The sequence below is a fragment of the Microchirus variegatus genome (genome assembly GCF_963457635.1).
Source record: "Microchirus variegatus genome assembly, chromosome: 15".
Lineage (NCBI taxonomy): Eukaryota > Metazoa > Chordata > Actinopteri > Pleuronectiformes > Soleidae > Microchirus > Microchirus variegatus.
Window position 1 is genome coordinate 20245203 of NC_139816.1, and position 12366 is coordinate 20257568.

General features: G+C 39.3%; 2 protein-coding genes across 2 annotated transcripts in view; one reads left to right on the forward strand and one right to left on the reverse strand.

Moving 5' to 3' along the window:
* wwp1 (WW domain containing E3 ubiquitin protein ligase 1) overlaps window positions 1–4394 on the forward strand; it is a 37291-nt gene extending 32897 nt beyond the window's left edge. Inside the window, exons 24-25 of the mRNA XM_083901387.1 lie at window positions 962–1034; window positions 2134–4394. Coding sequence (XP_083757513.1) covers window positions 962–1034; window positions 2134–2233 — 173 coding nt within the window. The 3' untranslated portion in view covers window positions 2234–4394. The remainder of the gene's footprint in view (window positions 1–961; window positions 1035–2133) is intronic.
* Window positions 4395–5806: 1412 nt separating this feature from the next.
* rmdn1 (regulator of microtubule dynamics 1) lies at window positions 5807–12125 on the reverse strand (the record flags this gene model as incomplete). Its single annotated transcript, XM_083902046.1, has 10 exons — window positions 5807–6131; window positions 6261–6394; window positions 7231–7261; window positions 7348–7435; window positions 7961–8016; window positions 8095–8184; window positions 8342–8501; window positions 9438–9522; window positions 10534–10639; window positions 11991–12125. The coding sequence occupies 10 exons, from the start codon at window positions 12123–12125 to the stop codon at window positions 6090–6092; spliced, it is 927 nt and encodes a 308-aa protein (XP_083758172.1). The 3' UTR covers window positions 5807–6089.
* Between the last annotated feature and the right edge of the window lie 241 nt (window positions 12126–12366).

A 12366-nucleotide genomic window follows, 5' to 3' on the forward strand; every position in this document is an offset into this window, starting at 1 on the left:
CAGTGAAGTTAGTTTCAAGTTGGATATCGACAGAAATGATTCGCTCCGTGTAATAACCTCTTCCTCGCATCACAACGCTGAAGTCGGCTCCACATTCACCTACAGTGCGACTCTGAGCAAGCCTCTCATTTATGTCGTCATCACCTGTCTCTATCACTTGGAGCAGTACAGTGTATTTGTAGTTGTTTGAATAAAGTTTGTGGTGTGATTATATCTGTGCTTTGTGATGCATACCGAATCGTGGGAAAACTGAACTGTTGCATCCCTAATGTTTTTGCAGTAGCCCACAATGGAAAAAACTAAACATGTATTGAGTTTTGATGTTAACTGAAGGTTTCATAGGTTCAACAACAACACCTGAAAGTGAAGAGAAAAGTGAGGGAAATTCAGCTGTAACATGACACTTTTTAAAAAGACAATAATATGTAAAACCAGTATGTTTAAATTTTCATAAGTGAAATCCATACGTTCCGTGTTGTTCTCAAAGCTCCAGTGAGGAATTTCTATCTTTGCGTAATTACCAAAAGAAAGCATGCGTCTCTATGTTAAGTACCAGTATGTGAGGTGATCCTGTTCCACCCTCACCCCTCTGGTACCCAATTACAGTGAGCACTTATCCTGTCAGACTGCTGAATACACAGGGATTTTTTTAGCTTTTTTCTAGATTTTTATAGAAACTACTTCTGAAATGTTGAGGTTTTCAAACAGACTTCAGCCCGTTTGCAGCCGTCTCACTTTATTAGCACTGTACTGCTTTTGTGCTTGCGCTTGTGAGTCACAACATAATATGAACCACTTCTGAGAGAATTAAATGCTGACAAAAAAAAAATATGCAAAGGTACACAAACTGATAAGACCAGTTTTAATGTTCTTTGAAACGTTTTATGTTAGTTTTCATCTTGTGGCTGATCAGTGTATATTTTTGTCTTCTCAACCCTCGTACCCTTCATCTGCTCTGCAGGAAGTAACGGGCCACAGAAGTTCTGCATTGAGAAGGTGGGGAAGGACACGTGGCTTCCTCGGAGCCACACGTGGTGAGTTTTGCCCAGATTGTTGTCGATTATGGCCATTAATGTGAATTTACACGAAAATGTAACTATCAAGTAAGTAAATAAGTTGAGTTGGACAAAAATAGTAAATATTCCATTAGTTTTGTCAATATGTTCTCATCTCAGTCTCAAGGTTCATCACAGCAGCCATAGTTAAAGCTCCAGTGTGTAACTTCTGTCACCAAACCATTGCTACTGCTGCTACCCCACGCCGCAGCTGAGCTTGTAGGGCTTTCTGAAAGGACAACTCGAGATTCATATTCCAACTCCTCTCTTTAAACAAATAAGAACTGGGGATAATTCCTTAAAGGTGCATTATGTAATAAATCTAAAGCAACTGGCCATAAAATGGAACCTAAAAGAACTCCGTATTTTGAATTAGAGTGTAGTAACCGTTTTTGGCCACATTCTTACATATAGCACCTTTAACCTAAAGTTAGCCGCTGTCTGACTTTACTAGTTTAGCCATTATGCTTCCACTGTCTGTCTTTCTGTCAGTGATGATGTAAAATACATCACTCGTGTCGCGTAACAAAAAACAGTTGTGTGAAGCTGTGTTCACACAAATGCTGTCGCGTCGCTCCGCACCAATCGAGCACTGCCTGCAAGTGGCCGTATTTTAGCAGCCATCAACCAAAGCTTAGTTGGACTCTCTCTCGTCGAAACGTCTGCAGAGAAGAAGCAGTCGTCTTGTGTGGTTTCTCAGCACCATCCATGTAAGTACGTGGAAAATCTTAACGCTGACCGTCGTGTCATCGCATCAGTGCAATTTTTTGCAAAAGTTGAAATATTTCAACTGGAGCGACAGACACAATTTGTGACATAAGCACCAATCATGTCGCTTGGGCCTGGCTGGCGTGAATATCGTGTCTGTGCATTGACTTTGTATGTAAATTTGTTACATGTAAAGTGTGAACACAGCACAAAGCTGATGGGATCAAAAATGACGGTGTATTAAATGTTGGAAGCTATTAATATGTAATCAGGACAAGGGGATCACCATTAATAACCAGTGCTGGTTTTCTTGTTTTGTTACTAATCTTTGTTCCTCCATCTTTGTCTTTTTTTTTGTTTGTTTGTTTAGTTTTAACCGTCTGGACTTGCCTCCCTACAAAAACTTTGAACAGCTGAAAGAGAAGCTGCTCTTTGCCATCGAGGAAACAGAAGGATTTGGCCAAGAATAGAGGGAGGAGCCTCTGTGTTTTACCCTCCCCCTCCCTTCCCCATTAGCAGTTTATCCATTCAAGTAAAAACAAACTCAGAAAACAAACAAAAAATATTGCACAAGAAAACCACCAATGTATATAAGCTATTTTCTCATTTTAAACCAAAATCTTAATTTTGCAGCGTTGTTTCTGCTGCAGCTCTGATCCACAGCCCTTATATATAATATATATATATATCTATATATTATATATGAAATCCCTTCATGAAATATGCAACAATTTCAGCATTTGTTTGCTTGTCTGTTTAAAAACAGAGGTCATGGGTATTTTTTTTTTATTTCCTTCCCCACCGCTGACCAGCTTTTTAAAACAGACTGATAGTGTTTTTGAGAGGATTTTATAGTAGAAGCATATTCTACTTTTAAAGCTCTAGTTCTATAGAGTTTTTTAAATGGTAAGAGTAAAACTGGGGTCTGGTGCCTGAATTACTTTTGTCCTTTTTGGATCCATAGTGATTAAAAAATAAAATAAGAAATACACTTTTTTTGTTGCTTGCATGGCTGCCTTGGAAGATGAGATGACTACCATCACACACGGAGACATTTTAGCCTGGATCTCTAAATCGTCTCTTATTAAGTTTTTTCTTGTTTTTTTTTTTTTGAAACAAAAACCTTGATTGGACAGATAAGAAGAGGATGAAGACGAGAATATCCCTCAGCGATTATGGACACCTGAAGCATTTTTGGATCGTCCTGTTTGGATTAAGACACAAATCATAAAGGAAAATGTACAAACTGAAGTGTGTGACGACAGTGGAGTTAAAGCCTGAGACGCTGGACTAAAGATCCTCACACTTATGACACTAAAACATGAAACTTTTTGAAAAAAAGTCGTAGCCTCAACAAAATAAAATAAAATATAACACAAAAGAAAAACAAAACCCAGATTCTGTGGCTCCGTGGAATCTGCCAGTGTCTCCATTCTCGCTCGTTTGACAACATTTAAATCCCATTTACTTCAACAACACTTGTTCAAACAGCGCCACAGACAGTTTAACCCTTAACATAAAAAGAAAAAATGCCTTTAAGAACCTGTGACACTGGGCCGTCTCACCCATTCGTTCAGATGAATGTCCTGCTTTCACTACATCTTTCCATGTACTTAAGGGAGCTGTTGTCAGCTTCTCAGATTATAAACTAATCACTCCGAGCTTAATTGCAAAAAATAAAATGTCATTATCATGGCAGTTAATGCCCTTGAATGTCAGTGTTTGTTAAATCATGGAAACGACGCAAATGTGCCACAGATAAGATAATGTGTGTGTGTGTGTGTGTTGAGGCGAACCTGACGTCGCTCTGCGTCAGAGTTCATTGTGTGTTTTTCCGTTTCCGCACATCCTTCCTCTGACGCTGCAGGAGGGGGCGTGGCCTTTGCTCCACAAAATGTCCACTTCCATTGTTTTTGTACGACGACTCATTCTTTCAGTCAGTGATTTGAATGTAGGACAGAAAAAAAAGAAAACTGCTCGAGCAATGGCAGGTTACTATTTTTCATTTTATCCTCCAGCGGCACGCTGCGTTTAGGCCTTTTTTGTGGGAGGAGCTTGTGAGCCGTGAAGTCATCAGTCATGTATGTGACGGCGAGGACAAACATTTACTGTAGCAAGAGGAGCCGACTTTTAAGATAATTACAAAAAAAAAAACAACCGCCGTAGCTATGTGCTTCCTTTTGAACAGACGCCTCTAATCAAAGAAAATCAACTGTATGTGAATATTCATTGTATAAAGATGATGAAAAGTAAATAAATGACTTAAATATTATAATTAATTACACAGAGCCGCCGCTCCATTGATGGAAATCTGTGATGCCTTTGTTCTTATCAGAAATAGATGGGACGTTTCAGGCGGCCTTGGTCGCAGCCACGCGTCACCTGACCAGGTGAAACTCCCTCACACGTCACAGTGTGATGATAGAACATCAGGTAACTTGTAACCTCCGCCTGAGGCCGCCTGAAACGCGTCCAACCTGTAACATATCGCGTGTAGATACACACTGTAAACACCACCTACACTGTACAGAATGCCCCTTTACTGGAGAGGATGTGTATAGAAGATTCATTTTTAATCTGCTTTCACCCCATTTTAAATGAAGAGAGATGGATTTATGAGATACAAATAAATACCTGAATTAAACCCCCTCTATGTGCTGGCTTTGTCTTTCTTGTGAGACGGGATCAGTGACCTTTGATCTGAAGGGAATGTACGACACCGTGCTCGGGATTATCTTTATTTGTTCTGATTGTGTTTGGGTTAAAACAAATGTAATAAACAAATCGGGTTATTCTTACAGCTGCTTCAAATTTATTTCAGTGCAATCATGTTGTTCATGGCTAACACTGATAATAATCGGGGCTAATTTTGATCCCACGGCCACTGTCTGGATCAGATTCTGCTGCAGCTGAAACTCTAAATAGAGCACAGATGTGCTGTAATATAAGACAATATAAAATTGATGGGTTACAGCTAATTGTGCTTGGTAAAGAAACCTACTAATTTAATTTAAAACCCTATTATCAACCAGCTTTCAATTCAGTATGTATTAGATGTATTGGCATTGCATAAGAAATCACCACTCAGACAAGCAGATTTATAGGCATAAATAGGCAAAATAATTCAAGTCATTCAATAATAAGAACTCACAGAGGTAAAATAGAGTCACGGAGTGGGAGCGAATTATAGTTTTTAGTGTGTCTGTTTGTTTGTACTTCCACACTTTCACCTGCACTTACCAATATGACCAACAGAGGCCGCCAGAGGCTTGTTGCGTAAATGGGGTGAAGTCTGTCATCTCTGATTGCCTTGTATTTGAAGAAGGAAAACCCTGTTTGTCCGGGCATTGGAACAAGTCAGTGGACTCCCTTCTTTTTGAACTATCTTTTCTATTATGTGTGTGTGTGTGTATATACATATGTATGTGTATATATTATATATGTATACTATGCATATATATATATATAGTGCTTGATTGTTGTTGAGTGTATTCTTTGCAATTGAAAACTAGTGATTAACAGAGTTTATCACATGTCTATTTTGCCTTTTTCCTTATTTTTACTGCAGTGTGGTACACATGCATCCCAGCCTGTTTTCACTGAAGAATTTGTGAGATATTTACAGTTTCTGAATCATATCTGGAACTTTTTTTCCCTCTTTCTAATCCAGTAATATTGATACTGATCCTGAATATTTTGTCACACTTTTAAGTTCTCAACCGGAGAATAATAGTCACTTCAAAGTATAGTCAGTCAAAGACAAGGATGATCGATTGATGATATTTAAAATGATGTTGATGATCGCCTGAGAATTAAGACTTGTTTGAATTTTTGATTAAAATCTAATTTTGATAACCACGTTGCAGCATTATGAACCTGAAAATGGCTGCCCGTTTGTCAGAGAAGAGAGACCAACGACAAAAACATTGCAATTTAAAAATATTTAATAATAAACCTGCAGGCACATTTCAGTTTAAGATCCACTTTTCCTTTGGTTTAGAGAAATAACTCGAGAAGAAGGTAGATTTAACTCCTTATTGCACAAAAAATTGATTCAATAAATGTAAAGAAAAAACAGTATAAACAGAGAATTCCTAATTCATCACATTAAGTAGATGAACAGTCTACTTAAATTGTCAGTACACATGGTTTAGTAACAGAATATTTCTTCATTAAAACATCTCAAGTTTATCCTAAAATAAATATATTATACTGTGATGTTCGGACGCTTGATCACTCACGTTTCTGCTCTATTTATTAATTAATTTGACAAAGATCATAAAAGAGGAAACATGTCTTGTTGTGGAAGGCGTCGTGAATGTAGCTTCATCCCAGTTTCTTGAGTAGATCCACAGCTTCTTTATGCACCTGCAGAGGGAAGCAGCTGTTTATGTTCACATCTCACAGCCCCCAAAACTCGCGCGTCAATATCCCCCCCGGGGAAGTTTGGACATCTTCCTCGCGTTAATGTGTTTAAACTCAGAGCACCGCACGCACCTCTTTGTCCTCCAGTGTGTGAGCAGGGTAATCTTTCGCCTTGGTTAACCACAGCACAGCTCTCGGCTTGTCGTTCATGCACATGTAGGTCTTTCCCAGCATTAGCAGGTTCTTACTGTAGAAGTCGGGATCGACTGAGAAGAATCAAAGAGAGTTTATGTGCTTTTTTTACACATTTAAAAGTGTATCTCTTTGTCAAGTCTATAAATGACATGAAGACTAAAACGTACACTCGACAAAAATATAAACGCACAAAGAAAAACTTGTCCAGGAGGACTTTTGTTTTGAAATTGAATTGATTGAAATTGAAATTGATGGCAGGAAGAACACAATGGGGGTCGATGATCCAAGTTCACAAACTTCAATAACGTGTGTGTCCACCATCAGCTTCACGCAGAGCGGTACACCGGCGACACATGGACACTTGAAGTTGGCGGCCGTTCTGGAGAACTGGAACCCGCTGGTGGACACGCGCCTATCCAGAACATCCCAAAGGTGTTCGATAGGTGACATGTCTGGTGAATACGGCGTCATTCAGTTGTGTTGCCACAGCTGTACCCAGCACTCTGGGTTGAGCACACCCTCAGGATTTGTGACATCTGTGGCATATGGACAAGTGACAAAAGTCCACATTTTGGTGTGCCCTTTTACTGACCAGACCATAAGGAGTGTCTGTGTACTGGTCACGCATATTGACCACCACTCTGCCATGATCCATGACTCTCGTGAGTTGAAATACTCAATCTGAGATTGTAGTCAATAGGAGTGGCCAAGTGACACTGGACTACTGGGTTTGAGCAAAACAAATCATTCCATAAACAAATGCATCAAGAATCCGAGCAAATCTATTTTTCTTCACCATTTGTGGGTTTATATTTTTGTTGAGTATATTTGACTTTTTCTAAGACTCCGAGACACAGAAAACATCACATACTGCCTTGCTGAGTTAATTAATGTGCAGCGTTTTTACCTGCTTCAGCTTTCAGGAAGAATTCCAATGCCTGGAAGAGACGCAGAAATGAATGAGTGATATTAACAACTCAATAACCGTGACGGATACAACTGGTGAGGTTTGAGGGCAACTCGCCTCCTCGTACGTGGACACGGGCGGTGATGAAAAAAGGGCCGCCGCGACCTTGCGCTGATACCACGGCATCTCGGCAAAAGAGAAGCACCTGCGGAAAAAAGACGAGACATAAGAACATTTTAGAGTAAAGTTTCCTACCACAGTCCAAAAACATGCACTCCGTAGGTGTGAATGTGAGAGTGATTGGTTGTTTGTCTCTATATGTGTCCCTGCGATGGACTGGCGAACTGTCCAGGGTATACCCCGCCTATCGCCCTAAGGCACAGCATCCCCGCGCGACCCTCATGTGGGGGATAAAGTGGTAGAAAATGGATGGCTGGATTGGATAAACCAAACAGCTTTAACAGTTTTATGGCGCCTTTGAAAGAACATATGGTGATTATTTGTTTTTAAGAGTTGCTCATCATATGATTCTCCTGTTATTGTTCAAATTATAAAATTATAGTACAGTAAATCTTTTGCTGATTGTTCCCTAATTGTTCTGTTGGAGTCTTCACTGCTAGAGGAGTCACTTCCTTGAAACTCCAGTTTAGAAGAAATACATTGCTTTACAGTCTCAAAGTCTACAACTTTAGTCAAAAAAACAAACAAACAAACAGAAAAGAAGTCTCACCAGAAACCCAGGATGTGTAAGGAAGTGGCGTCTTTAGGATTGAGCTTGATGGCTTTCTGGGGGAAAGAAATATGTTTCAATTGAGGGTGTAATAATTATGACAGAACAAAAAAAAACCTGAAGTGTCCTCTCACCTCTAGATGTTCCCTGATGATGTACGAGTTTCCGATTTTGACCTTGATACCCTCGTAATCCCCGATATCACTGATGCAAATGGCGTACCACTGTGTTAGGGAAAGGGGGCAAATGTGAAAGATCTTTGTAAAAAAAAATCCCTGTCAGGTGTTAAAATATCTATCTAATGACAGATCACGGTCACTTTATGACTGTAACACGTCTTACATATAGTCCCTTGGATCTTTCTGGTGAAGACCGACTTACTTTGTGCGCTGCGAAACACTGGTCATCTCTCTCCAGCGCCCTCGTCGCATATTCAAAGGCCTCGAACACGAGCTGCTTCTTCTGCTTGGCGTCCATGTCGGGCAGCAGGGAGAGGTCACGAGACGCCCGGGCGAGTCTCCACAGGAACTCTGCATCGTCACTGGACACGAGTGTACACAGATAGAGCAGAGGTGGAAAACGGTACTCAAATATTATACTCAAGTAAAAGTACCACTATTTTGATACATTTTTACTTAAGTATCTATCTATAAAGCAAGTTGCGTCTGTCTGTCTGTCTGTCTGAGTGTCTGTGACAGGCATATCTCACTGACCATTTATCCGATCGCCTTAAGATTTTGGATATGGGTTGAGCATGGCCCGATGGTGTGCATCCTTGATTTTCACATTTTTTGGAGTAATTAAAATTTTCGCTGATTAATCACACTACACCAGGCTGGCAGCGGCTCATCAGCAGCAGCTGCGCTGTCTGGAGCGAGGAGGTGGGAGTGAAGAGGCTGTCCTCATGTTGGGTGAGACATTTTCACACGGTTCACCGCAGAACATGGTGTTTATGCTGAAACGACGAAGTCGGTGTCCAATTACCAAAACACGAGCACAGATTAGCATGCTACTACTTAGCGGTTAACTTGGCGAACCTGTTTCCAAGGATAAGCTAGCGAGGCTTAGATTAGCGTTAGCGTAGGGGCGTGGCTGACAGTGTTTGTATTATATTAGCCTTTACGTTCCTTATCATGCATTACCATAACTGAAAATCTTCTTCAACTCCCACTATAGAAATACATACTTCCTACAGGCACTGCACTAGTAAGTAAAAGTACTAAAAATGCACTGAAGTTAAAGTAAAAAATGTTGCTTGTTTAAAATTGTAAAATGTATTAAGTTTAAAAGTTACTTTTTTAAAGTTATATATATATATATATATATATATATATATATATATATATATATATATAAATTATGGCAGTAGGTAGTGCATGTAGACAATTGGTCACTGTTGTTCTTCTGATGCACCGCATGTGTTTGAAATGTTTTACTTTGGTGCCCCCTGGTGGCACAGAGAGTGACATCTCCTCACCTGTCCTTGTGCTGCAGCAGCAGCTGGTAGAGTTTCTCGGTCTCAGCGCAGCTGTACAGGTAATCGGCCTGCTCCAGGACGTCCTCTGCACAGACACAAAGCCCAGAACACAGCAGATGATTCAGTTTGACATCCAGTTTTTTTTTTTTTTTTTTTATTGGAAACTTGTGCAATTTTACACAATTAGCCCAAATTTAAATCAAAGTCAAAGTCAAAAACACATCATCTGTCCACTCACTCAGACTTGACCACATCTGTGTGTTTTTGTTCTGGTATCAGCTTCTTAAACTCATGACATGTAACATGTAAACTTACACATAGACATATATGGACAAAAGTATTTGGCCACACTTGTTAAATGTTGAATTGGGGTGTTTCAATCAGGCTTTGGGCAAGGCCTCTTGTCTCCAATGATGGACAATCTTAACTCTTCAGCATACCAAGACAATGCCAACTCTGTGGCAACAGTTTGAGGAAGGCCCTTTTCTATTCCAACATGACTGTGCACAGAGTAAGGACTATAAAGACATGGTTTGATGAGTTTGGTGTGGAAGAATTTGACTGGCCCCCAGAGCACTGACCTCAACCCCATCGACCTAAAAAATGCTCTACAGAATAAATGGACACAAATTCCCATAGAAACACAAAATGTTGAGGAAAGTTCCAAGAAATGTGGAAGCTGTTATAGCTGCAAAAGGGGGACCAGCGGCTCCATATTAAAGTATGGTACATGTATTTGAATAAAGTCTCTGTTGGGGTTTTTTCTAGTCTATTTTTATTCTGCACTCTCATTTCCCAGTTTGGGATTAATAAAGTACATCTATTCTATTCTATTCTAAAACACAAGTACTTGTTTTTCGATAACAAAACTTAAATATTCTTCACACAAACTGAAAACTAAAACATTATTTATTTATGAGTAAAATGACAAACCTCTAAATTTGCTGCATTTTCTAGCTCTAGACGACAAGGCAACTATTCCCATGATCCCACGCTGTTCCCCGATGTCATCAAACAAGGTATTTTGTTGAATAATTGCATTGTTTCTATGGTTTTTTTTTTTTACGATAATGCCCAAATCTTAATTTCAATCTACCTTTTCCTGCAGCATGGAGCACAGCTGAACTCCTCACCCAGTGATAAGCTTCATACCCGAGGCAGGAGAGAGTCGGGATTCCCAGGAGGAACGCTGCTCTTCCAACCTGTGCATAGGAAAGCAGGAGACAGGTGTCACGTTTTAGTGTTTCCTGGGTGTAAATTATGATCATTCTGTTACAGAAAATCTAAAAACAAAGATAAAAATAAATAAATCCTCCACATAAAACTGTCAAAAGTATGTGATGAAAGAAACACAAATAAGCAATCCATTAATACAAATATTTTTTTAATAATTACATCAAGTTTTCTGATTTTTCAACGTCTGAAATGTGAGTATGACGTTAACAAGGCATTTGTTAACGTCATCTTTTTGAGGTTTTATAACCTGATCGACATTTTCTGATATTTAATGGACCCAACAACTAATCTGTTAGTCGAGGACATAGTAGATTAATCGATAATGAAAATAAATGTAAGTTGCAGCGTTAGTTTGGAGAGATGCTTTTAAAAGCTGTAGTTTCAAAGTTCCTCAGGCAGTAACTAACAAGATGAGGACTAATTGACAGCATTTTGAACATCCTGATGCCTTGTAATCATGTTTTGGCTTAAGCACAAACACAATCACTGTGTTACAACCATTAGGGAAAAATGTTATAACGAATCACGAATCACTCTTTGAAAGAAATCCATGATCCATGTCATGATGCTTCTTTATGTGACTGTGACAATAAGGCAATAAAAAGTTAATCAATAAAATAAATTAACAACAGTATCACAAGGTGTTTGTATAATAATAATAATAATAATAATAATAATAATAATAATAATAAGCATTGTACTAATGTTAATAGCTTTAGAGACATCACTTTGCAGCATGTTTTGGTTTTAACAGATTAATTTAACTGAAAAACACCTTCTGTGTTGAAGAATGATCCACACAGCATCCACATAGCAACAAACTTAAAGATGCCATATGTAAGAATGTGGCCAAAAACGGTTACTACATTCAAATTCAAAATACCGAGGTCTTATAGGTTTCGTTTCTGATGTAACTGGCAACCCGTGGTTGCTCGGCAGCTGAGACTCTACTGACTGCAATGATTGGTAGACGGCGGTAGGTGGCGCCACATGCCAAAACGTGATTTCAAAACATTAACATGATTTGCAGTCTGCAAAATATTATTTTTAATGCAAATATTTTGGCTGAACTGTTGTTGTTGGTGAATTCAGTTTGTTATATGAACATTGTTCCTGAGTGTCTGTGACATATTTGGAGGATTATATGGTCAGTTGCTTTAGATTTATTACATAATGCACCTTTAAATATGCTGGATCTTTTACATGATTGAAACCATAAGTTAATTTTTGCTTTGTAAAATATTGCGGTTATTGTAAATACCGGTACATCTCGAAAGACAGCATTGAAAATTAAAAATTAATCGCATTGTTATTTACGGTCAAACTTGCAGCGGCGGTCTTCCTGGACGCGGCCCAGTACAACCGGTGTGTCCCGCGAACTGCGGTACTTGTGGCACCGGACACCGGCGGTAGCGTCCTGCTCACGAACCGTAACAACAACCTAGTAGCCATCGAGCCAAATGTCCGAAATGTCAGGCAGGAAGCAGGTAATCCCTGAACGGAGGCAAACAGGGAGCATTCAAGAAACGTACGCAGAAAAAGTTTTACTGCCTTACAATTGTGTCCATGTAGTTACATTTCACAAGAACATTGGTTTATTTATATTTATTATATAATGTAACTCCTATTGGTTTGTGCACAATCTCTCAAAAGCGTCACGTGCTTGTGTGTGACAAATAATCAGGAGCAGTTT